The 24826-nt window shown below is 48.6% G+C and overlaps 8 protein-coding genes across 8 annotated transcripts; 4 read left to right on the forward strand and 4 right to left on the reverse strand.

Annotated features, from left to right (window-relative positions):
* Positions 1-2157: 2157 nt before the first annotated feature.
* Positions 2158-4175, forward strand: EDB82DRAFT_477448 (Golgin subfamily A member 7/ERF4 family-domain-containing protein; the record flags this gene model as incomplete). Its single annotated transcript, XM_065608090.1, has 3 exons — positions 2158-2634; positions 2664-4016; positions 4065-4175. 3 exons carry the CDS (start codon positions 2158-2160, stop codon positions 4173-4175), a joined length of 1941 nt encoding a protein of 646 aa, XP_065463937.1.
* Positions 4176-4785: 610 nt separating this feature from the next.
* Positions 4786-6553, forward strand: EDB82DRAFT_505955 (putative sodium bile acid cotransporter). Its single transcript, XM_025727290.2, has 3 exons — positions 4786-5139; positions 5193-5378; positions 5452-6553. Exons 1-3 carry the CDS (start codon positions 5004-5006, stop codon positions 6432-6434), a joined length of 1305 nt encoding a protein of 434 aa, XP_025581771.1. The 5' UTR covers positions 4786-5003; the 3' UTR covers positions 6435-6553.
* On the reverse strand, positions 6554-8601 carry EDB82DRAFT_505956 (glycoside hydrolase superfamily). Its single transcript, XM_025727291.2, has 2 exons — positions 8112-8601; positions 6554-8055 (listed from the first exon to the last, which is right to left on the reverse strand). Exons 1-2 carry the CDS (start codon positions 8153-8155, stop codon positions 6624-6626), a joined length of 1476 nt encoding a protein of 491 aa, XP_025581772.2. The 5' UTR covers positions 8156-8601; the 3' UTR covers positions 6554-6623.
* Positions 8602-9842: 1241 nt separating this feature from the next.
* EDB82DRAFT_477451 (uncharacterized protein) lies at positions 9843-10646 on the reverse strand (the record flags this gene model as incomplete). The annotated part of the gene is made up of 2 exons (XM_025727292.1): positions 9843-10447; positions 10526-10646. The coding sequence occupies 2 exons, from the start codon at positions 10644-10646 to the stop codon at positions 9843-9845; spliced, it is 726 nt and encodes a 241-aa protein (XP_025581773.1).
* Positions 10647-11955: 1309 nt separating this feature from the next.
* Positions 11956-12868, forward strand: EDB82DRAFT_546721 (NADP-dependent oxidoreductase domain-containing protein; the record flags this gene model as incomplete). Its single annotated transcript, XM_025727293.1, has 2 exons — positions 11956-12477; positions 12536-12868. The coding sequence occupies 2 exons, from the start codon at positions 11956-11958 to the stop codon at positions 12866-12868; spliced, it is 855 nt and encodes a 284-aa protein (XP_025581774.1).
* A 33-nt stretch (positions 12869-12901) lies between these two features.
* On the reverse strand, positions 12902-15095 carry EDB82DRAFT_505964 (uncharacterized protein). Its single transcript, XM_025727294.2, has 4 exons — positions 14127-15095; positions 13820-14066; positions 13728-13770; positions 12902-13679 (listed from the first exon to the last, which is right to left on the reverse strand). The coding sequence occupies exons 1-4, from the start codon at positions 14942-14944 to the stop codon at positions 13021-13023; spliced, it is 1767 nt and encodes a 588-aa protein (XP_025581775.1). The 5' UTR covers positions 14945-15095; the 3' UTR covers positions 12902-13020.
* Positions 15096-15933: 838 nt separating this feature from the next.
* EDB82DRAFT_505965 (uncharacterized protein) lies at positions 15934-18806 on the forward strand. Its single transcript, XM_065608749.1, has 4 exons — positions 15934-16278; positions 16391-16696; positions 16760-18419; positions 18475-18806. Exons 2-4 carry the CDS (start codon positions 16407-16409, stop codon positions 18658-18660), a joined length of 2136 nt encoding a protein of 711 aa, XP_065463938.1. The 5' UTR covers positions 15934-16278; positions 16391-16406; the 3' UTR covers positions 18661-18806.
* EDB82DRAFT_558312 (cation transport protein-domain-containing protein) lies at positions 18788-22267 on the reverse strand (the record flags this gene model as incomplete). Its single annotated transcript, XM_025727296.2, has 3 exons — positions 18788-20221; positions 20283-22027; positions 22168-22267. 3 exons carry the CDS (start codon positions 22265-22267, stop codon positions 19268-19270), a joined length of 2799 nt encoding a protein of 932 aa, XP_025581777.1. The 3' UTR covers positions 18788-19267.
* Positions 22268-24826: the final 2559 nt, after the last annotated feature.

The following is a 24826-nucleotide window of genomic DNA, read 5'->3' on the forward strand; positions in this document are numbered from 1 at the left end:
GATTCGCCCATGAGAGGTACGTAGTGTCGAGCCTCAAAACGCGGAAGTTTTTCAGCTAGCTTCGATTGATTCAGCTGAGAACAGTGTCTAAGAGTCAACCTAATCTGCTAAGCTTTTGAATTGGCACAGGAAAGGCGGGAGAGCTAGAGGGCGGTATGGCTCTGTGATTTGATAACTTGCGACGTGCATGCCTTGTATTGGGTCCAACCCGAGCTGATCGACATGCAAGGGAAATAGTAGATTGGGGTGGGACAGTCCAGTATTTGCTTGGAACCTGAGGTATGTACGATATCCATATCCAGTACGATTTAAACTGGATCTCAGGTAAAGGGAGATTGTTGAACTAAGCGTGTTCATAGACGAGCATATGCTTAACATATCAGAATCCATCTCCGTGGTTGACAAGACAGGAATCAGCGATAATATGTTAGGAGAAAGCCGTTGAAAAGAGATCTATGACTAAATCTATAAATGATGGTCAGAGAGGCAGCTGATAGAATCGATCTTTATTTCACTTCATGCACAATGTTAAGTCTTCCCAGTCCTGTGCGACTCGGGACTCGTGTTTATTAATAAACAAAAGTAAGGGCAACAGCTCAAGCCTCTTAATTTAGTATGTGACGTCAACCTTGACATTCAGCTCGATGCTACCCAGCATAATATACGAGTGTAGGCGCCATGTTCACGCGGGCGCTGATATGGAGCCTTGTTATCAACCCATAGGTAGTAGGTGATTAACTGCTTAACTTACAACATGTAGCATTATATAGATTCAACTAATGAAATAAATGTTGATCGCTCGCTACATCGTCCCATCCCTCTTAAACATTTACAAGGCCAAGGGAGATAACTCCAGACGAACCTAAATCCGAGACGCCCATTCATCCCGATTTGAGACAGGGGCTGCGGTCAGGTGGAGCGACTATGACAACATGAAGAACATGACCCGTACTAATATGCAGCTTCTCTCTTGCTATACTGTATCCTGTAGTGTGATGAAGATGCCGGAGCAGCCTAACGGTTCAGGTTCATCGCTCACTCATATTGCATGAACGATTGGAATTAGTAACTCGGCTTTCAGAGATGCCGTAACGTCTGGTCTATCTAGTCTAGTCTGCCATGTCCTGTCCTAAACTAATCTAGTAGGCTCAACGCCCGCCATGGCGTCACGGGAGACAACCAGACATTCCTTGATAGGATGACAGGACTGCAGAAGCCCCCTTGTCAAGAACCGTCGCCTGTCAAAAAAAAAAATCCATTCAGGGGATGAAAGCCTAGTGATGGCCTTAAGAACCCAGGAACTTGGGAGCCCCTGGTTTTGAAGATTCAAGATGAAGATTTGATCTTACATCACATACCTAAACTAACCAGGTACGTAATCAAGAACAGGACAGCCCAGATAGGAAAAGTGCCTACCTATAGTTAGTAGAGGAAAGGAAGGGACTGAAAGAGGTCCGGTTCATATTGCATGACAAGACAAGACCACCTCGGGACGGTGGCCCGGGTTGCGTTGGGTTTTGAATGATGAGACTTGGACTGTATTAAAGTAACCAGACTGCCTCCCGTCACCCTCCGTGTCTTGCACACGATTTCTTTATTCAAATCTAATACCTTTTCCTGCGACATCATTTCAGCCCCAACAACTCCAGGGCTTAACCACCGTTTGTTATATGAAGCTAGTTTATCTAATGCTTCAAGCGAGCGCAAATCTCCGCCAGTCAGCCTAGGCTTTTGAGCCCTGGCATATTCCGGGGACACCGGTAAAGAAACAAAAGGCGACAAAAAGCAACAAAGTCAATCGACAAGCGAATATAAAGGCTCAAAAAGGTCCCTTCTTCTGCTTTGGCTTCGTTTTGCCTAGCTGACGGCTTCTGTTGAAGGGAGTTCAGCGTCCAATAGCATAGCGACAACTAGTCGCAAAAAACTCGACAGCCCTACCAATAGGTAATTTTCCAAGACTGAGTCGGCTCCTCTGTCTTTGTATCTAGTTCTGCCACGATATTCCCGGATTCAATTCTCCTATTTGATCCTTTTGGGAACAGCAACCTATGACGGACAAGACGAGCTGAGAGATTCCTTGCTTACTACACCCACTTGCATGACCTGGAAGTGACCTATACAACCTATCAACCCAACTCGCCCAGCAGGGCACTGAATATGCTGGTTTTCAGGGCATCCAGCAGCCCGTCATCCACTAAAACCCCGGTCACCCTCTCCCCAGCCTCCTTGTGCCGCTTTCATTGGCCCACCGTCAGCGAATTTCCCCTTGACGTCTGGTCTCTTTGTCGCTTCTTTTCTTTCTTTTCTCCTTTGACTATCAACGACTCGAGCAATCCCTTTGCCCGCTGCCGCTCGATCATCCACTGCGACGAGTCCGAAACCGACGACGACCTTACAGACACCATCGCCTTCGACCCATCACGCTCTCTTAGCATTGCCGAGAAGAGCTTAGCGACATCCCGCCGCAATCGTCGCATTCCTTCATTCTCTGTTTCGGGCTCCGTTTTCCACCACCGCCGGCTCCGTGCACTGCCCGTTAGCGCTCAGCCTCAACCAGGACTTCAGCAGCAAAGACATATTCAACAAATCTGTCACGGCTTCAGTCTTATCGATCACACCTCTACTCACGTCTGCGTGAGAAGGACCTCGCTATATCTCTCAAGCGCGGTCGTCTTGGCGGCCGTGCTGACAACCTGTTTCCGACGGATCCCCTACTCTCCCGACCACCCTCCAACCACGTACCGGCCGCCTTAGATGTCCCGGGCAACACTCTGATCTTGAGCCTTGATCCCCCACAACCTGCCTATCCCAGAACCGGCTCATCTTCTGGTCGAGCTGCCGCTTTGAACCCTCGGCAACAGCAAAGTCGAACCGCCGACGGTCGTCAACCATCCGCGTTTCATCCTTCGCCCTTTCGACCTCAAAAGGCTGCTGGAGCTGCGCATCGCACTCGTCGTTTATCAGCCGCTCGTCTCTGGAATCCTACCAATTCGACTCCTCGGCCTCACACCAAGTCCGACTCGTCGCGCAAACGCCGTCCCTCGACTCCTCCTCCACCATCCATCCCGCTACTGCATCCGACCTTCGATCATCGAGCACCCCCTGATTCCCTAGGCGCCGGGCCCAGCGATTACCCTCTTCTTACACTCTCCGAGCAGCATCAAATAAAGCATTCGTTGTCCCCTCGTGCAAGTCTTCAAGTTGATAGGGCAGGAAGCAGCGACCGGCGAATAAGCCTACCGAACTCGGTGCGTGCGTCTTACGACGAGAAGGGATCGCGACGAGGTGCAGTATCGGCTGAAGAGTACCGTCTCAGTCGGGACCTTTTGGCCCAACGTTCTGTTGTGGAAGATCCAGTCGTCAAGATCGATAAGGGCAAAGGGAAGGCTGTAATGATGACTGAAAACACTGATCCTATGCCGTCGTACGGCACGGATTTGGAGCGTGGTCCGGATATTATGGACCCGCGAATGTCCAATGTATCGGCTGGTGATGGAATTGGTTCTGCCTTGTCGACGACAAACTCTTCGATTATGGGCGAAGAGGTCGAGCCGGATGCAGCTGGTGAATGGGGCCCTCAACATCCCTGCTATCCGCATCTAAACCCTCATGTACCTGTCGATTCGCCTGAATACACCAACACACGGATCATCCGAATACGTCGCGACTGGTTGATCAAAGGCGACCTGGCGCCCACATTTTCAAATCTCTATCCTGAGATCCTGGACCCCGCTGGCTTATCCGAACAAGAATTCCGTCGGATTATTGAGAAGCTCAATGGAGAGTTGATTCCCGCCTTCGATCCGTACAGCGCGAGGAATATTATTGACAGCCTGCTTGGGCTTGTCACCGGTTGGGTTTGGGACGACATGGGTCTCACTGGCGCCAAATCCAGGTTGAATAGCCTCGAGAAGTGGATAGAGCAATGGAATTGTGAGATGGAAAAGACCATGGGCGCCGAGGATGGTGTTATGCCACCCAAGATCATGCCTCTACGTCAAACAGGTTACATGACAGTAAGTTACTTTCTTTGTCGCAATCGGGCGCCATACTAACTTCAACAGCTCGACATTCAAATCCCTGATCCTGAGATTATGCCAGCCCCCAGCACCGCCAACCCCAACGAATCGAGGACAGCCTTACCTATGACACCTTCGTCCGCTGTTATTGCCTGAACATAACATTCACTTTCGCACTTTACAGATTCCTTCAACTGATTGGCTGACCGACAGCTTTTCATTTTTCTTTAACGTTAACTTCTTTAATTCCTTGACGACGAACGAGGCGGCTCCTTTGATGAACAGGACGTCTCTAAACGAGTTCCGCCAAGTCTGTTTATACCCTCGCAGACTTGGGAGAGATTATTCCTTTAACTCATCTTGATACCACTACACATCGCATGGCGTTTTTAATTGGATTTGTATTTTCTTGCACGGCTGGTCCTAGATTTCTTGGTTCTTGACTGGACTGGCTCGGCCTTTTCTTTTTTTTTGTTTGTTTATATATCATGGAGAAATGATGGGTAGAAAAGTTGCGGCGGTGTTGGATCCGTCAAATTGACAGCGTTATGTCAGGTGCCTCTGAACTTGCGACATGCTCTAGATGAGATTAGAGGGTGGTGCTTGCTTGGGAAGAAGTTTCTTTATATCATGTAGTTTCTGATATGACAAATTCGTCTAATACCATGACATAAATGCTCCTACTTATCAAACTTCTTCACTGGTTGGTTGTAAATGTCATCATAATACCTAGTGCTTGCATGAGTCTCCGATGTTCGGATCCATCAATGGACATTTCAAAGTCCGCCCTCTACCTTTGAACGCGGTAATAGCCCGGGCAACTTCTGAGTTATCCCTGCCAAGATACCAAGCCCGGATTATAGCCATGGTTGGCCATTAGCACTGTCTCCCATTTAAGAATGACTCCATCCTTCTCATACTCCCAAGTCGGCCTTTAAAAGTATTGATATTAAAACATGGCGAGTACGCCTCCGAGAGTTGAGAATGTCGAGTCAGGAAAAACAAGAACAGCCTAAGAGAGGATTCATCGGCTGGGCCAAGCGGGTGACGAACCTGATACTTGCGCAGTATCTTGTCATTGGATTTGCCACCGCCTGCGTATTAGGATATTTCTTCCCGTGTAAGTCGTCTTTCGTCTGACGCAGATGCAAGTTGCTCATAGTCGACCTACAGCTGTCGCTCGACATGGAGGCGTCATACGCTCCGAGTATAGCGTCCTCTATGGCGCTGTCGCTTTCATCTTCCTTGTCAGCGGACTGCAGCTTTCGCCTGAGAAGCTACGCAAGAATATGACAAACTGGAGATTGCACATTCTGGTTCATGGAATCAGTTTTGCTTTCATCCCAGCTATCGTCTTGGGTAAGTTGGTTTAACGCCAGTCTCCCATTAACGGCATGACAATAAGGCCCGACAAATAAACTGATATTGGTAGCCATTGTTCATATCTCCATTGCCGCTGGAGCTCTTGAGTCGCAAACTCCTTCGCCACCAATTCTCATCGGCCTTCTCACTACGGCATGTCTTCCAACAACCATTGCCTCCAATGTTGTCATGACACGAGCTTCAGGGGGGGATGAGGCTGCGGCTATCATCTCGGTCGTGATCGGCAACGTGGCAGGATCCTTTCTCTCACCACTACTTATCTACGGCTTCTTTCCAACTGGTCATTCTGAAGTGTTCGATAACTGGCGCCCTGCTGATCCATCTACCCTGGGACACATGTATGCAGATGTCGCTAAACAACTATGTCTTAGCGTCGTCTTGCCTCTCATTGTCGGTCAGGCTATAAGATGGAAGTGGGAAGAGCGTACAGTGAAAGTCCTCAACACACTTAAATTGGCTAAAGTTTCGACAATATGTCTCGTTCTGCTTGTCTGGACAACGTTCTCTGGGGCCTTTGGTACCGGGGCGTTGAAAGACTTGTCGACCAGCAATGTCCTTTTTCTTGTCTTTATGAACGTTGCACTGTATGCTCTTTTTACCGTCATCTGCTTTTTCCTCGCGAGGCCTCCCGAGAGATTGGTCAGAATGGCTTCTTCATCTTGGCTGAGGGTCTTGTTTCAGCGTATGACCAAAGAGCAGACTATTGCGGTATGCTTTTGCGGCGCGGCCAAAACAACAAGTTTGGGTATCCCGCTGGCAAGCTCAATGTGGGCTCGTGCGGATGATCTGACACGGGCTTACATTCAGATACCAGTATTGCTATACACTATAGAGCAGGTTTTTATGGCCCAAGGGTTAGTGTATGTCTTCAAATGGTATATGCGTCGTGAAGCTAAGGAGAGCGTCGACGAGGAAACAGAACAGGATACTTCTGGGGAACAGCAGTCTACAGCAACACATACGGAAGCTTCTGGCTTATCAAGAGAAGTTATTGACGCGGATACAGAAGAAAAGGTACAGCGTAGATCATAGGATTTCGGCGTGGCGAAGCTCTCGGGACGGCTTCAGCCTATGCATATATATGTGCATTGAAAAGCGTTCGCATACATAATAGCATAATATATATTAACTCATGCTCACTTTGGACGTTAATTTATAAATTGGTTATATTCATATGCAAGAAATCATATAGTTTTCATAATCATCTAGTCTCGGCCGATTTCAAGTTTGTCCTGCCTTGACTTTGCCCACGCCGTTCAAGCCATTCTCCTCCTTCTTGATGAGGCTGTCGAACAAGGGTTTCAAGTGCTGTGCGCTCTTCTTGGGGTAACGCTTTTGGTCGTTCTCGTAGTCGACATAGGTCACACCGAATCGAGTCTCATAACCCTCGGCCCACTCGAAGTTATCTAGCAGGGACCAGGCAAAGTAGCCATGGATATCCACGCCGTCGAGACGCGAAGCATCAGCCATGGCCTTGACATAGTCGTCGTAGTACTTGACGCGGAAGTCATCCTGCAGGATCTTCTCCCGTGGCATGTCGTTCTCGCCCTTGATGCTGGTGCCGTTCTCGGTGACATACATTCTGGGGAAGCCGTAACGCTTGGAAATCCAGACAAGTAGGTCGCGGAAACCTTGAGCACACGGTCGCAGCCAAGTAGACTGAGTCTCTTCACCGATACAGTCACCTCGGTGGTTCCAGAAATGCAGCTCAAGGTTGCCAACAAAATCCTCAGGGGCAGCCTCACCCTCACGGTGCTTAACATAGTTGGCTGTGTAGTGGTTCATGCCATAGAAATCGTTTGAGCCCAAGACAAGGGCCTTCTCCTCCGGTGTAAAGGTAGGGAGGCGATCACCGAGCTGGGCACGCATCGAGGCCGGGTAGTCTCCAAAGTAGATGGGGTCGGCGAACCAGGAAATAGCAAATTCGATCTTGCGTTCGGCAGCCTCGATATCTTTTGGGTCTTTGGGGTCCCAAGGGTATGTGGCGTCACCATTAAGGGTGATTCCAATCTCACCACCGTTCTTGGGCTTGAACTCCTCACGGTAAATCTTGACGGCGCGGCCGTGAGCGACAAGAAGGTTGTGGCCAACAATCCAAGGCTCGGTAGAAGAGTCGCCAACGTCAGACTTCTTGCGGTCAGAGCAGCGACCAGGAGCGTTGGAACCGGTGCTGTAACCAAGAATGGCGGAGCACCAGGGCTCGTTGTGGGTGATCCAGTTCTTGCAGCGAGGGATCGCCTCGAACATGACACGAGCATAACGCTCGTAGTCAAGGGGGAATTCCTCACGGTTCAGGAGACCACCATATCGACGGTCCAGCTCATCGGGAACATCCCAGTGGAAAAGAGTGATGAAAGGAGTAATGCCGGCATCAAGAAGGTCATCAACGAACTTGCGATAGTGGTCGATTCCAGCTTGGTTGATAGGGTCGTTACGACCACCGAGTGGGATGATTCTAGACCAGCAGATGGAGAATCGGTAGGCCTTTGAGCCTACGGACTTGAGAAGAGCGATATCCTCGGCAGTTCGGTTGTAAGAGTCACAGGCGGTGACACCAGAACTGCCATCTGCGATCTTGCCAGACTGGGCACAGAAGGTATCCCAGTTAGCGGGGCCTCGGCCATCCTTATCGATGGCGCCCTCGATCTGATAGCTGTTACGGAGGTCAGTTGTTGCCGCACATGATAATTGTTGCGAGAAGTAACTTACGAAGCGGTGGCAAAGCCCCATTTGAAGTCTGCGGGAAGCGACATGGTGAGTGAACTCTTGACTCCTCGAGTTCCAACTGTACTATGATATGTCAGACAGGAGCGAAGCTATCCCCAAAGACAGCTCGTCGAAATAACAGAGAAAGATGCTGAATGCAGAAGAGGAGGAGAGGAGAAGGTCTTGTCTCTTGAGCATCAGAACACTCTCTTATATACCCAAGCTCTAGCATGGGTTGACTGTCTGTCCGTCCATCCATAACCCATCCCTCCTTCACCCTCGGCTCTGCAACCTCCATTCCACTCACAGCTTAGGCGCACTCATGTCAGCTACATGGTGTAACTGGGCTGGAGGACAGAATAGAGGGATATGCCTCAAAGATCGTGTCTGTTTCTTCGGACCGTCACAGCCGTGGCCGGATCATCTGCCCCAAAGGCTGGGGTGGGGTTGACAATGTTGCAAGAGCATGATTATGGTTGGTGGTCAATGTACCTTCCGGAGTTGAATTGGTGGATTAAGGTAGTAGGTATAGGCGTACTAAGGGCCATGGCGGCACCTGCCCAGGCTAACACCTGCATTCTGCTGACGGGATGTCTCCTTCCATTCTCTCAAAAGGCAATTAGTCCTAACCAATAGCTAGTACCGTTGCCCCATGGGGATTCGTTTCAGAATCCCTCTAACGTGGGTGGGAATCTAGTCTAGGCTCTTTCATGTTTTCTACTACGCCGCTCTATCGTTTTTACCTCCTCTTCATCCCTTTTTTCCTCGTCCCATTGTCAAATTTCAGAAACTCGCTTTTATCCAATTCACAGCAGCCGAGTTGAGGAAATCATAAACTCTTTTTGCACTTTACTCTTTTAGTCGTACATGGACATCCGTGCTCGTCAGACGATTCCCGCTCATCTGTGCCTCCACGAGCCTTCGGCCCGCCTCTCCGGCGCCACGACAGGCCGCTACCGCCAGAACTTCGGTACCTTCTATCACCATGGAACCTGGAGCATGCATGCCTCGTCTCGCTTGGCTTCGCCTCACCGGATGAAATGAACAAACACGGGAGTAACTCAGCAAGTTCCTGAGATCTCGCACTATGCACGTGGTGTCTCGGCTTGAAGATCCAAGGGTCTTTGTACTGCTATTGCCCCTACATTCTGGGTTGCATTGTGTTTCGGATGCTGGATGCCTGGCTTTTATCAAGACCGGTTCCTGTCAAACGGGCCAGACTGCATTACCCCGAAATTCCCGACCTGTCATGGTTGATAGGGCCGGAACACCATGCCCTGTATTGGGATAGTCTGGGTTTTGGGGCTCTACTACGTACCTGGTCCAAGGTCCGGCTCCATCTTCTCACTTATCTTTCTTCCACTCTCCTCATCATGCGATCGACTGCTTCTGATGGACTTCTGAGATACGCTGGTTACTACACAAGAATGATCAACGATACATTCATACGAAACTGATAGAGACTCAAATCACAATCGTTGGGTACGTACAATTTTGACAAGCTAACTATTTAATATCGCTGTTGAGCTTGCGTCAACTGTCTCTAAAGAGCGACTTGATAAACAAAAATGCCTCCTCACCTATGCGCCTATCGACAAAAGAGGATCTCGTTGCCAGGATTCTAGCAAAAGTCCTCATCATTAATCCCCTTTCACATGTGTTGATCAATAGTCGCCAGCTTCTTCGATATTGCAACGGACTCCACCAGTTTCCGAATCTACTCAACGCTGCGTTTTAGTTCCCTCCAGTAGCTGCTTCTAGATCGTCCCGGTCCTTCATCTTCCGCTTTCCGGGGACTGACATTTCCACATCGATATCATGTTGTGGAGATCCATTGGGTTCGTCGCCGTTGCCTGAGTATTCAACAATCTCCCACTCGACCTTGACTCGGCCATCTTGCGATTGTTTGACGCCTTGGCTTCGGCGCATGTTGCCCAGACGTGTTCCTTCGACCATACCATCGAACCAAGGGACTCCGTACGATTGGCGCAGTGCTGTGTTCCTGCCCACTACCTCTGATGGTTGTGTAGTTAAAGTCTTATTGTCTTCCTCCTCGGGGATCAATCCCATGTCCTCGAGGTCTCGCAGGTCTTCCCTCAGCAAGCTGCCGAGCGTGAGGTTGATAAAATCGGCTTCAGTGTGGGGGTTTTCAGACCAGTAGGACAGGGGCGTGCCACAGTAACCGCAAAAGTGACGTTTTGAGTATTCTTGGCTAGGGTGTGTGTAAACACGTCGGATCAAAGCATGTGTCTCGTCAGGAAAGAAAGAGTAGGTTGTGCTGTGGTACCACGACAACGGAACTCGAATGTAGGCGGCTAGTGGGGTTGCGAGGGATGTCTCTGTAAGCAGCTGTCAGATCATATGCTCAACGCTTGGAAGTGTTTTTCTGAATCTCTTGGAGGAGAATTCAAACTTACGATGGGCAGAATCAGTGTTGAAGAGGACCTGTGCCTCGTTGATGCCATCCTGTGGGACAGCAATAATGTACCGGTTTCGGCCGCATTGGCAGCCACCACGCAAAGGTCTGAGAGTACTCATAGTTAAAGCTGGCGATCAAAATGGTGGAGTGATAATAAAATTGTTGGGGAGCCTGATCGAAGGAACGAGTCGGTAGTTTATATTGTTCGTGCTGGGGAGGGAAGTAAGGATTCAGGTGAGGAAGAGTTGTGGTGACTTGGAAGGTCAAGTAATGGAATTGTTTGCCCGGCGATCAGCAGTTTGCGCCCACCTATTAATTGGGCTGTTTCCCTCCCGTCTGGAACTTGCACGTTGAGGGGAGGTAGTTGCAGTAAAGCTCTGAGCTGAGTGTGCTCCCACCTCATGGAAAGCAGGTGGCAGGACCCAGCAGATGAGCAGGCAGTGACGACATTCTTTCAGTGAGTTTCCACTAGAGCTCAAGTTGCATTCCACGACACTCTAGCGCTTCGTGGGGTCTTCTAGAATTATGGATGAATTATGCCGCCAACCGACCAACCCTGGGCAGCTGAACTAAACGCCCCTCTTTCTCTTTTTTTAAAGCCCCGTCAACCTGAGTTACCCTAAAGAGATCAATATCTGTATTTTACCATCAAGCAAAGTATTCAATACATATATGTATTTGATATAACCAAGACCTTATAACTTCTGAAATGTCAGTCCTGCCATCAATTTGACCCATTGTTATTTCTCGGCTCTGCAGTTGCCTATGCGCTGGCATGTATGTTGGGATGTATTCGCTGGCTCGCCTGAGACTCGGTCACTGACGGAATATTCCAGCAATATCGAATGCATGCACGATCCCTGATTATGCCAACAGGTTTCCAATCATCATCTCTATTCATATCATCCTAACCAACAAATAACAAGCCCAACACTTTTCGACTATCGCGGCAACTCACCGTAACGCGTTTCAGCTCATAAAGATCATTGCATACCTGAATACTATATACCTAGCACAAGCTGTATAAAGACCTCTAGGTGGTAAACATCACATGTGCTCGAAACTGATACACAAGTAGCCTTACAACAATGTCTTGGAAACCAAAAAAAAATATATCTTGCTCGACATTCGATCACTTATATTCAGGTAGAGGAAGAAGAATTTAGCTCCACTGTTTGCTTACCTCCCAATTGCCTTTCATCTACAATTCGATGGATATATATATGCATTTACACTACCTATGCCAGGGCCTAAGATAATAAACCTGCCAGTGGCCACTTTGTTTTGCTGACAAGTTTGTTTTTCAACCAGTGACCTTTACTGCGAGTGGTGAATAAGACTCACTAAGGACGCGCATGAATCATCTGGTTTAGTGTATGATTCAAGCCTCACCTGCCATCACCACTAAACTGCAGCGCAGTCTTCACCATGAACACCGCACTCACTGCCACCAGCCACCTCTCTATTCAAAACTCCACAAGTGGAATTCCCTGTATCGGGTTCGGCAGCTACAAAATCCGCGGCCAGACGTGCGCAGCCGCCGTGCTTGCAGCGCTTTCCGCAGGGTATAGACACATAGACTCAGCGGCTCTGTACCGGAACGAAGTACGTGTCCGTGAATCAATTGAACAATCCGGCTTGGCTCGCCAAGATTTGTTTCTTACTACAAAGGTGGGAAGCCCGAGAAGGAAGACGGAAAGGATCGAGGTCTATGAAGACGTTCTCGAGGCAGTGGAGCGTATTGCTGGAAAGGATGGCTACGTTGACTTATTACTGATGCATGTCCCTGGAACATCACGAGAACATCGACAAAGCTTGTGGGGAGCTATGGAGAGAGTAAAAAGAGAGGCAAGAGCACGACATATTGGTGTTAGTAATTTTCGAGTACGGCATCTTCAGGAAATGAAGGAATATGCTACCGAGTGGCCTCCAAGTGTGAATCAAATCGAAGTGAGTCATTGCATAGAACTTGCTCAAGAAAGAAATCTAATATCTTTTTCGGTGCCAGCTTCATCCATGGTGTCAACAAAAAGAAGTTGTAAAGTACTGTCAAGACAATGGTATCATCATCGAGGCATATAGCCCGCTTGCTACTGGTGCCCGGCTGGACGATCCAGTAGTTGGAAGCGTCTCTACAAAGCATGATAAGTCGCATGCTCAGATTCTTATTCGTTATTCACTACAAAAGGGTTGGATCCCGTTACCCAAGAGCTCGAGGCCGGATCGCATTTCCGAAAACTTTGATATCTTTGATTTTGTCCTGGATCAAGATGATATGGAAACCTTGGATAATCTGGATAACGGGTCGACGGGTGCTGTATTCAAAATGAATGTAGACTAGATCTCATACTATATGCCCTTTTGAGTATGAAGACTTGTATTTGTGACATTCAATGGATTTGTATTACAACGCTAGATACATGACTCAGGGTATTTACAACAGTACTGATAGAACATGGGTGCGTCGGATGCTCATACTCTCAGTAAAGAGCCCTATGTCCTTCCATGCTTAGCCCATTCTCTCAGGACGTTCTTCTTAATCTTGCCAGTGCTTGTCTTGGGCAGCTCATCCACGATCTCTACCTCTCTGGGAACCATGAACCTGCTGATGTCACTCTGGTGTTTGGCCCACTGAATAATCTCATCCCCAGTCACGCTCTTGCCATCCTTAACTGTGACGTAGACCTTAGGCCTCTCACCCCAGTGGGAATCTGGAACGGCGACAGCACCAGCCTCAAGAATATCCGGGTGTTGGGCCAGCATGCTCTCAAGAGCAACAGAAGAGATATTCTCGCCACCAGAGATGATGATGTCCTTCGCGCGGTCTTGGATCTGAGCACTGCCATCTGGATGCCACACTGCTAGGTCACCCGAGTGAAGAACGCCTCCTGCAAACAACTCCCGTGTGGCTGCAGGATCCTTGTAGTATTCTTTGGCACAGATGTTTCCCATAAAGACAATCTCACCAATTTCCTTGCCATCTTTTGCGACATCTACAAGAACTCCTTGTGGCTGGTCTGGCTTGATAATGCGGATTGGTAGACTGGTTATGAAGCCGTGTCCTTGCCGGGACATTTTTGCATATTTTTCTGTTGGAGGTAGACTATCCCACTCAGGTAGAGTATAGCATTTAGTGATGGGCCCGTATGTTTCTATCGGGTATGTTAGTTGTGTTCTTTTTGAGGTTCTACTAGACGTACCTGTCATTCCGTAAACGTGGACAGGTGTGAGATTTAGTTTTGTCTACATGTTCGTGTTAGGATATTCTTTCTTTAGGATGTGAAACACGCACCATTTGTTCAAAAAGGTATCCTGTTGGAGGGCTAGCGGCCACTGTGACTTTGACTTCGTGTGGTAGCTTTTCAGCTTCCTTAGCCGCTACCAGTAACGTATTGACTGTTGGAGCGGCATTGAAATGTGTAATGCCCTCGTCCTTCAGCAACTTCCAGATGAGAGGATAATCGATCTTTCTAAGACAGACGTTGGTGCCACGCACGGCAACAACGGACCAGGGAAAGGTCCAGCCTACTGCATGGAACCTGTGGATTGTTAGTCGTTAAATATACATCGTGGTAAGATAAAGTCTCCATGTCACTAACATTGGAAGGGTCCAGAGGTATTTGCAACGTCCGATATTTAGACCTGACTCGACAATGTTGGCCATGGCGGCAAGGTAAGAGCCTCGATGCGTGTAGACGACGCCCTTGGGCTTTGAAGTTGTTCCCGAAGTGAAGGGTATGGCAAGCATGTCGTCCTCACTCCGGGCCTGAGCATGAAGACCCGCCCAACCTTGGCTTCCTTGGGCAATATCGTGCTTCAAGCCCTCGAGAACAGCATCGTCAAAAGGACCAGACAATTGACCCACGGTAGCATCATTATCCTGGCAAGAAAGGTTAGCAACAGCCTCAAAACAAGCGTATGCCTGTTTGCGGGGGAGAAAATCAACCATATCAACAATCAAGGGCACATTCGTGTGTTTCTCCTTGTACGTATCAAGCAAGCCAACAAACTCATTGTCAACAATAATGCAATCCACTTCAGCAAAGTCAAATATGTAGGCGATGTCTTCTTGTTTTAGACGGTAGTTGGCCGGAACAATAACAGCTCCTGCTGCTACAATGCCGTAGATAGACTCGAGGAAAGCAGGCGTGTTGGGAGCGAGGATGCCCACGCGCCGATGGCCATGCTTGAGGAGATAGTAAGCGAGACCACGGGCACGATCAGCAAACTCGGCATAGGAACGGCGCAGTATAGCTCCGTTAACAGTAATGTGGAAGATGGCTTCGGCATCGGGCTCAATGGATGCAGCGCGCTCAAGAAATGTTGTAGGGGATAGAGTGTGAAAGTTGACAGGAGCCGTTGGATGAGGGCGGAGGTGACTGAGGATAGAGCGAATGCGAGAAGGGGGATCCGACATTGTGAATTATGGTATGAGAAAGGCAGGCGGAGATGAATGTATGTTGTGAATCTCGTGACGTAGGTATGAGTAGTATCTACGAAGATAAATGAGATGACTTCAATTCATAAGTAGCCATGTCTCGGTTCAGCCCGGCAAACACGGTTCTTGCTCGGTTTCTCTAAGTACTGATTGCCCGGCCGGCCATTAGCATTCATTTCAAGGGCGATTACATACTCGAAGAAGTTTAGCAGAGCCAATAAACCAATCACGACCTTGGAGATGATAGATCCATGCTTGTTTGTACTTTAGTGTCCTTTGTGAAGGCGGGGACCCCGCATGATTTGCTGCGGAGGAGAACAGGCTACTGGGTAGCAGAAAAAATGGCCGCCTAAGTCTTAGGGTATAAAGATAAGTAACCTAAGAACTATAGCCTAAAGGGCATAAAGTGACCTACTAATTTCGTCTCTTATGCTTCCAGCGGTCAATTTTTCTGATACCCTGAGGACAGGGTAGTAGTTATCTATGGGATACATGCTTTCCATGTTTACCTAGGTATTTAGCAAAGATGGGGAAAGGGAACGAATAATATCGGTTTAAAGACCACAAATCGATCGGTAACAGAGGTAACAGACTGATTATAATGCAGAATACTCTCCGCTCTGAACAACGTCAAAGTGCAGTGGAGAATACTACTGTTGACATGGTGTAAGTGAAGCCAGAAGCATAGCGGTCAGGTTTATAAAAGCTAAACCGATACCGGAGCCAATGGCTGGCTGTCAGAACAGCGATATTGAAGAAGAATGGAATGATGATATCAAAAAGAAAAACATAGGCTTTGTGACTTTATCCATAGGTAGGTACTTTATGTAGATACCCATCACAAGTTGAAAGTTCCTTGCTATTAATCAAGGTTATTCGGGTGTGGCGCTGAGTGGCTCAACTATGGCGGTGCAGCATCAGGTCGAGGTCTCCACCCCTCCCTGCAAGTCAATCTAACTTTACTTACCCACTACGTAACGTAACTTAACTGGAACGGGGTCTTTCATATGATTCAATTTGAGCTTATCACTTCGTATACATCACTTACTACTGTAACCAAATACTTTACACTCTTTTTGCGACTCCAGTGTTCTCTCTTCTTACTGTCTACCTAAGCTACCTATTCATTTGTATAGAGTTTCCGGCCAGCACGGACAGAAGGAACCACCCCCCGCCATTTGTACTCTGTTACGTCTCAGACGGTCTGCATTGATGGTTCTGTCCTGAGACACGCTGGCCGTTGCATCGCATCATCTGTTTTTATTAGGTTCAGACAGCGTAAACCTTCCACCAAAGCTCTCTCTCTATCAACGGTATGTACTTCAATACCCCGGGCGACGGGTGTAAAGCAACTGTTCTTTCCCCTCCATTCAACCTCCATCGACCTTCATCAACCCTCTGGAAGCTCATCATGATTGTCTATAGCCCAAATCAAAGATCCATGGCGTCCCGCGACCCCCCCGAGAGCTCCCCAGCTCGTCCATCTGCTATCCGTACGGCATCTCATTCGCATACCTCCAAAACGCCTACTTCCACTACTGGCGATCGCTTAGCGGTCCCTAAAAGAGCTCACACCTTCGCAAATGCTACCTCATCTTTAGATGATAGCGCTACGTCTCCAGATGCATTCGAGACCGGCGAGCATAGCGACTCCGATGATGGAATTGAGGTTACCAGAGCTTCCGTCGAGCTTGATATCCTCCCCATCGAGCTTATTACATTGACAGACAGGTATGCCGAGGAATGTACTGCATCGCTTAAATCTCCGTTGCTGAACCCATCTCCCATTCATAGCTTCATCGAGTCGCTGAATGCCAAAGTTCATCCAACTCCTCCCAATATCGAGAACCTCTCACAAAAGTTTCAAGACTTCTATACACAAGCGTCGTCCAATATCAACACCCACATCAATGCCCTTGCCTCGAGGCAAAGTCGCGATGCATCGCCTACACCATCTGTCTCTTCCATCTCCTCTGCTGCTAGCCGATTACGTTCAAAAGCCAGTGCGCTCAGCATAACCAAACCAGAGCCTGAACAGCAGATGATCACTGCGGAACAGCTAGCAAACCGTAAGCGCAATAGAAAAGCCCTCGAGGCCAAGAGGTCGCTTCTTGAGGAGGCTGTCGAGCGTAGATTATGTGAAGGCATCTACGATAAGATTTGGCGGCATCGAAGCACTCAGGATGAGGCCCATGACGATAAATTACGCTCAAAGACAGCTGCTCTAGCCTTGGTCGGAATCGGGCCCTCTGACCTGGGCATTGACCTAACAGGCGAAGCGGATGAGTCCGGCGAGATAACTCGCCCAACAGAAGATGAAATTAAGGGGAAATTGGAGCCGGCCAGACGAGACATTATCATGATGACACAGAAACGATATCCTCTGGGAAAGCTCAATCACCTTAAGGCTGCCCACCGGAGCATCGTCGATACCCTTGCTCACTTTCATCCTTCTGCATCCGCTGATGAAATTATGCCTATGCTCATCTATACCCTAATTACGCTTCCACCTGAAAATCTACATGTCATCAGCGATGTCCATTTTATACAGTACTTCCGTTGGGAGCCAAAACTCACGGGAGAGGCTGCTTACTGTCTGACGAACCTGGAGGCTGCCATCAGCTTTTTGCAGACTGTGGATCTTGCGACGCTGAGAGCAGACGAACAGCTTTCCGGCCCAACAAAAAGCACAATCCAGAGGACTGAGACATTCCCTCCAGCGTACCAACGAGGAGAAGCATCTTCGTCGCTTGATGGTCCTAAAGAGAACAAGACCAACGCCGATGCAGCCAAGGTATCCGCTCCTGATGTTAAGGCGACACAGGCATTGCGCAACCGCCGGCTGAGTGATCTCATAAACGGGCCTACACAAGCCTTTGGTGCCGCGAGCGATGCCGTCTTTAATACGGCCGACCAAGGTTTAAAGAACATATCCAACAGCTTGGAAGGCAGCTATAAGTTCCTTGTAGGTAAATTGAGGGAGCACCAAGACAGTCCTCGAGAATCTATTACTGTACCGAGGACCCTGGAAGATGCCCGCAAGTTGGTCAGTACGCCATCTCCTGATGAGGAGGATACCACTGGCCTTAACAGGCTAGTTGTACTTGATGATGCCGACCCGTTGAAACGTCCGGCGTCGCGTGAAGATAGAGTTTTGAACCTGATCGGAGGTCTTCGCGATCGTAGTACGGATAGCACTCGAAGTGGTCGCAGTGCGAGTTCATCAAAGAAAGTTCTGTTTGCCACAGAAGAACCAAAAGCAGCTAGTCAAACTCCGGGACAGAACCCGGCTGTCTTGGATCAGATGCGCAACTTGGGTAACTCATTCAACCCCATGGCTCGGCTCCCCAGCATTAGTATGATCCGTGGGTTTGGGCGCAACACGCCCACAACGCCGCCAGTACCGACAACCAAGGAGACAGTGAAGCCCGCAGACGGTGGGGACTTGGGAACAGTAAGTCAACGGTCTTTGCGGAAACATACAATGCGTTTGGTACTGATTCATGTAGGCTTTCCCTGATATTGCTCCGGCACTTCCGCCCAAGGAGATTCCCAAGATTGCGCCGCCCAACAAACGGTTCATGGAACTACAGACTCCTGGTGAGCTAAAGCTGGGCGAGGTTCTTGACCTGCTACGGGATTATCGTCGCTTGGCCAACGCATTAAAGGATATTGGCGCTTTTGAGACAAAGTAAAAGGAGATGCTCGGTATATATATACATTCACATAACTTACTAGAATTAATGCATCGGGATACATTGTTTAGAATTGCCATCACACCTTCTCATCATTGCTACATTGCAAAAAAATGTGCCCCACTTGCGCGGGAACATATTTACGAAGTCGAGACGGGATACTAGGCGTTGATGTGAGCTTGCACCCAAGGCGGTGTTGCCTTCTATTGAAAGTAGAAACTATTGATCTATGCCAAAATCCATGAGGATGCACATGAGTCCTCCAAAATCCAAATAAACCCGTATTTTAACGCCCTGAGAGTGTCCACTGTAAGTGTAGGCACCAAACATAAAGAAGAATCTTGATCTCTTGTAACCACAGATTCGATGCGATATATAAGTCTGAGCCCTGACACTCCCTTTCACCCGTCTATGTTGTCATGATATTGATACTGAACGCCCAGAAAACCCTTTTAAAAATTGAGATCGCTTTTTCTTTGAGATTATCAAGGTCGTGAATATAGTAGTAGAGCCAAAATGGCTGCCGTTGAGATGCAGTGGAGGGAGCATTGTGCGAAGATAAAGCATGAAAGTACATAATGTATGCAACGCAAAACAGTTGTGTGTTTTAGCCTGTCTCTGCCCGCCGAGGTGTGAATTGGTGGGATTCGATGGGCCGCAGGGGAGGAACCTCATCCTTCTCCTCTTCGAATACTGGTTCGGTATTAAATCGTGGGAAGTCGCGCGTGGTGTTGGAATTATTTGAGGTTGCGCGCTTGTGGCCATGGATCTCATTACTGGGAATGACAGGTCCAGGATAGAGGAACTGGGAAATGATGCGGCTGTTTGCTCGCTCGCGGAAGCGGCTGACACTTCCTCTTCGGCCAGGGAAACCTGGACTTGTCGGGGGTTCCATACCGGATGCTGCTCCCATGGACGCATTTGTACGTGTGCGTATTAGAATTGGTTGGTTTTCCTCTGCCTCCTTCTGGAAGCGTGCTTCGCTTGGCAAAAGCACAGCACGATCCAAGCCGTACGGCAAGCCACGGTGCCGGCCACGAATTTGCATGGCAACAATGATAAGTTTGCCGACAACAGTGAACTGCGAGCAAAGGGAGGCATTGACGTTAGGCACACCCATGCTTAGACCAACAGTTCCGTACGCGCTGATGACCTCAAAGAGAATGTCGAACAGGTTGAAGTCCTTCGCTTTGAGGCCACCACCTTCGCTAATGGCAAGGAGAAAGAAACCTACGAAGACATACCACAGATCAAAGGAGAGTTGGCGCCGCAAATGAGTGCCGACGTAGTTGAGAGCACTAGCTGATTCTTCGTCGTCGTCATCTTTCTTGCTGCTGTATACACCAAGAGATTTTTCTTCGTAGACATTGGTTCGGCGAATGGAAATTGCGATAGGAAAAATGGAAATGTACATCATGATCATGTACAACACTGGAAGCGCAGGATGGAGGTCACTCAAGCTAAAACAAGAGAAACCTGCAGTCCTAGTAGAAGCGGCTTGAAAGAGACCATCAGCAATACGAGTATGAACCGGCAGTTCGGCGACTGGACCCGAATTCAGCTATGGCATGTTAGCATGCATTGCAAACCACAAACAAAAACGGAAGAATTGCGTGACTTACATCAAGTATAACAAAGAACAGCAAGTCTATGGCGTTCAAAGCGACGAGGATCCAAAACAGCCACCAGTTGGCGCTCGAGGGGAATAGAAGGGTGAAGCAACGACGAGGGTGATCGAGAAGGAATCTTAGCTCTTCCCAGAGGCCGGTGTTCGTGGGTACAAGTCTAGACAGGACCCAGATAACAAAACGCAACATGACAGGAAAGCCAGTGTTTCCAATGATGATAAAGAACCACATGATCATCATGATATATTCTGAAGTATTGAAGGAGTTCATGCTGTCTGGTGTCAAGGTCAGACCCAGATCGTTGAAAGCAGAGTTGGCTGTCCAGAATCCCCACCAAGTTCTGGAAACGGCACTGTCCTCCACGATTCTGCCATACTTCTCCGTATGGAGAATCCAAGGAAGGAGGAAGGTTACAGCGATAAGCTGGAAACCCCAAAAGTAGGAAAGCAATATAACGGCCAGAGTCCTCAGTGACCGATATTCAATGCCACCCAATTCCTCTCGCTGCTCAAGGGTCAACCCCACAAAGTTCGAGTTTCGACCCATAGTCGGTGTATAACTAAGATAAGGCATGTCCTTGGTGTGGTCGCTTGTTAAAGCTGACTTGATGGTGTCTATTGTGCGAGTTCGGAAAGCACGACTCATTGTGCTGTCGGCATCGTCGTGTGTTTCCTTTTGACCACGGTTGAGAATACGGGGTTTTCGCATCCTTATAGCGTCGAGAGTGCCACCAATGGCTCTGGCATCATCGGTCAATTCGTGTTTGAGAGGACGTTTCGGCTCCGCAATAACGATAGTTGGTCTACGACCAGGTGGCGCTCTCGAGTCGATAGTCGCATGATCTGGTCTCGATTCTACCGTTCTCGTCATGGCGATAGTGTTGTTGTCGTCATCTCCATCGTCATCTTCAAGTCTTCGCGGACCCAGCCCTCTCTCGGTTTCTCGTGGACCGGGAATCCTCAGCACTTCGTTGTCTTGATTTCGCTGACGCTCTAGGATGGCAATGTGTTCTGCGTGAGTTCTTCGTTGAGGGAACTTGGTCAAATCATCATCAACTCCATCGCTTCTCTTAACCGTCTCGGCAAATTTGATTCCAGATGGTGTATTCTGCGTTCTGGATTGTTCCTCTTTCCACTCATCCCTGTTGTCACGGTGAGCCTGATCAGGCTTTTCGAGTGGACTCAGCTCTATGCTGTTGGATCGTCCCGCTGAAACTGTATCGCTATCATCGCTGTTTGTAGGTGGTTGGCGCGGTTGGTGATCATTGTCGTCATCGTCGTCGACAATTGCCTGAGATTGAAAGGCCTCACTCCCGTCTAACAGAATGCCATCATTGGTGATCCTTTGGCGCCGTCCCTGAGCAGGAACAATAGTGATATGCCGGCCATTAACTCCCTCTTCATTCTGACGATCATCGTTTCGCGGACGGGTTTTTGCCTTGGAGATGGTAGCGCGGCGCTGTCGGGCGTCTGTAACCCAACCCTGGAACCTCTTTTCAAACCAGTAAAGACGCAGAAAAACGACTGAGGTGTGTAGAGTGATGGGGTTAGAGGTTAAAGTAAAAAAATAAACAACGACCTGTTGAAAGGTGTTGAGAAGATTGACGTCGATGGGATTTAGACCAGCCTGCGTATTGGCTCCACTTGCAAACATTAAGGAATCGATGTAAGAAGTGTGACCGCGACCAGACCCGTAAATAATAACAGAAGCACATAATGTTGCGCCGATGATCCATGTGTCTGTAAAGGATTGTCAGACTGAAACTCGGCATTGGAAACTGATACTGCATAAAAAGCAATAAGTGCACATCGGCGTGGGGGTCGAACCGATGAGGTAGTATGGAGAGGAACATGGGACGACTGCATTCGACTTGACTTACAATGAATGGAAATAAAGTTGAAATGCGGTTTCTTTGAGACGAAGGGCGGCTTGACAGCTTTGAGCCGCGCCCATATAGAGGCGCGCGCCTCGGCAGCCATATCTTCTAGACAAAAGGAAGACGACTGGAATCTTTTGCAGCTATAATGAAGATGGAAAAAGAATAAAGCAGGAAGGAGTAGGAGCAAAAGCAGGAGCAGGGGCTAAGAGGATCTCGCAGCTATTTGGGTTGGTGTTGGTAGCCAAGCTTGTTGTAGACTAGACTAGACCATGACCATGGCTACTGTAATGGCTATGGCGTAACTAAGGCGGAGACTGGAGAACAGCGGACATTCGATTTGCTGCACCTGGAACAAGGTTTTCTTCGGAGGGAGTGCGGGTACAGGAAGTTTGAACTTTTTTAAAGAACAGGAATGGACCGCGGCTGGGTACCAGTGAGTCTCTGGGTCACCTCTAGTGGCCAATTTGGCTGAATAGCTGTCGTTGTGATGGGTGGCGCGCAAGGAAAAGGGCGCAAAGCTGTACTCTAATGTAGCCAGAACGATCGACTAGCTAAAGAGTGTCCAAATTGAAGACAAAGGTTGATAGATTTGTAAGTAAAGGAGCATATTGGGTTGTGGACGACGTCTCAATTGGAGTTGACAATCAAATTGGAAAAGGAGGTAGACAAGAAGTTGTAGGAGGGCACTTGGATATAGATTAAAAAAAAAAGATAAAATACCTAAACAAGAAGGCAGCCTGGTGAGAATGAGTAAAATTTCTACAGATAAGGTGTCCGAGGCAAGTACCAGTCGTCTAGACTTACGGAAGGGGGTAGAGCACCTATGGAAGGAACCCTGGGCATAGATACCTCTCCTGCCATTCGAGTACCTTCACTTCAGATATTACAGTACATCCAAGCGAGAGACAAAATAAAGCACTGACCGATCAAAACAAAGACAACGGCGACGACTCGGAGTTGACGAAACAGCCCACGAGGGAGCTGCTGATAATTTCAAAGGGTCCCAGAATCCATGTCATGATGATAACCTGATGCCTGATCAGCCACAAAAAAAAAAAAAAAAACTACCACACCACGCATACTCCCGTCTCTTGGCTGATCTATTGCTCCGAAAAAGAAAAAGAAAAATCCTACACAACAAAGACAAGGGGAGCTCCTCAGACAACAACCAGAGAATCAACAAACTTGAATGGGAGGGAACGCCAAGATGGGACCGAGATACTGGGTCCATCAACGATCCAGGCACACACCCTAGCTTGTCTGTGCGGCGCGCACACACGCGGCATTGACAGGGCCTGAACAAGGGTCAGGGAGGCCTAGATGCTTGCAGATGGAGCTCCGGCGGGCGGCGGGAAACAGAGAGATGGGGACGAAAAAGTGACCTGAGGGCATCATTGGCTTCTGTTTTACGACAAAGAAAGGAATCCGCGGCCAATGCACGGGATCCCTTCCCCGGCACTGGCATCAATAGACGTCCGCCCATCAGTCTAGCGGCAGCTCCATTGGAATCCCGAGCTTGTCGTATTGATCCTTTCCCTTCCACGGCACTTGTTGCTTAAGAGCAGCGGAAAGGGAGAGCGAGAGGATGAACGAAGGAGAGGGACGGAGCGGAGCAGATTACAAGTGTGAAACCGTTTCCAAAAACAAGCGCATACAGTACGTTCAACGCCAACAGACAGAAAACTACTGCAGCTAAGCGGTATGTAACAGAGACCGTTGAAACGCCCGCTGACCCTGACATTCACAGCAATATCATCCATTGATTGGCAAGCCTTCATCTAAGTCAGATAAAAGGTAAAGCTAATCTGATCAGGGCATTGATGACGCCAGACTCTTTGTTCCAGATGAGATCGTTGTTCATCTTTACCTCTGCGTCGGCTATTCATGACTATCACTTCCAAATTTACTTTCTCGGCCATGCCATTCTCAGGACAACGTCATAATGGAGTTTCATCGCCCAAGCTTTGGAATCCGAAAGTTCCCTTCATTTTCCCTGCATTTAACGACAAAGCCCTTGTCCTTGTCTGCTGTCTGTGTGCTACATTGCCATTATCGGGCCAATGGCATTCCTGATAATGCAATCTCCAATTTAAAACGCCAAGCAAATTCGGAGATCTCGAAAGCTGGTGAAAACACTTACACGTGCTTGTTCGAGTCAAACGAAGGGATAACTAGTCGCGCGAAATAGAAACAAAGTCGGTCAAGGAGCGCAACGACTTACAAAACCCGGGAACGCAGCGTTGAGTGGGCGCATTGTCCGACGCAAAAGGGGCTCGTTCGGACAGGCAACTATTACCCTTGACAAAGCCCAGGCCAGTCTCCAAAATATTAGGGCCGTTTCTCATCACAATAGGCGAAGATACATTACATGATCGATTGCGATTCATATGTTCGTTGCTCTCAAACAGAGCAGGGACGAGCAAAACTCCTTTCCTTCTGGAACTGAATGTCCATGCCATTGGACTCGAACAGTAACCACCGCTCCGCCCTTCCGCTACAAGAAACGATAGCTTCCGACTGGTAACGTGATGCCACGACTCCCATGCTACCACCCATATCACGCCCGTTTGCACGTCTGATACCTTGTGGCTTTGTCTCAGCCGCCTGCCTGCATGTGTACGAGGGTGTTGCATGACGATCAATGGAAACACCGGAGGAG

Source organism: Fusarium venenatum (assembly GCF_020744135.1).
Source record: "Fusarium venenatum strain MPI-CAGE-CH-0201 chromosome Unknown EDB82scaffold_3, whole genome shotgun sequence".
NCBI lineage: Eukaryota > Fungi > Ascomycota > Sordariomycetes > Hypocreales > Nectriaceae > Fusarium > Fusarium venenatum.

Coding starts and splice junctions, on each gene's coding strand:
- EDB82DRAFT_505955 (XM_025727290.2), top strand. CDS start 5,004: ATGTCGAGTCAGGAAAAACAAGAACAGCCTAAGAGAGGATTCATCGGC. Junction 5,140..5,192: donor ATTAGGATATTTCTTCCCGT/GTAAGTCGTCTT, acceptor GTCGACCTACAG/CTGTCGCTCGACATGGAGGC. Junction 5,379..5,451: donor CATCCCAGCTATCGTCTTGG/GTAAGTTGGTTT, acceptor TGATATTGGTAG/CCATTGTTCATATCTCCATT.
- EDB82DRAFT_505965 (XM_065608749.1), top strand. CDS start 16,407: ATGGCGTCCCGCGACCCCCCCGAGAGCTCCCCAGCTCGTCCATCTGCT. Junction 16,697..16,759: donor CTTATTACATTGACAGACAG/GTATGCCGAGGA, acceptor TCCCATTCATAG/CTTCATCGAGTCGCTGAATG. Junction 18,420..18,474: donor ACGGTGGGGACTTGGGAACA/GTAAGTCAACGG, acceptor TGATTCATGTAG/GCTTTCCCTGATATTGCTCC.
- EDB82DRAFT_505964 (XM_025727294.2), bottom strand. CDS start 14,944: ATGTCGGATCCCCCTTCTCGCATTCGCTCTATCCTCAGTCACCTCCGC. Junction 13,771..13,819: donor GATACCTTTTTGAACAAATG/GTGCGTGTTTCA, acceptor ACGAACATGTAG/ACAAAACTAAATCTCACACC. Junction 13,680..13,727: donor CCACGTTTACGGAATGACAG/GTACGTCTAGTA, acceptor CATACCCGATAG/AAACATACGGGCCCATCACT.
- EDB82DRAFT_505956 (XM_025727291.2), bottom strand. CDS start 8,155: ATGTCGCTTCCCGCAGACTTCAAATGGGGCTTTGCCACCGCTTC. Junction 8,056..8,111: donor TGGGGCTTTGCCACCGCTTC/GTAAGTTACTTC, acceptor CCTCCGTAACAG/CTATCAGATCGAGGGCGCCA.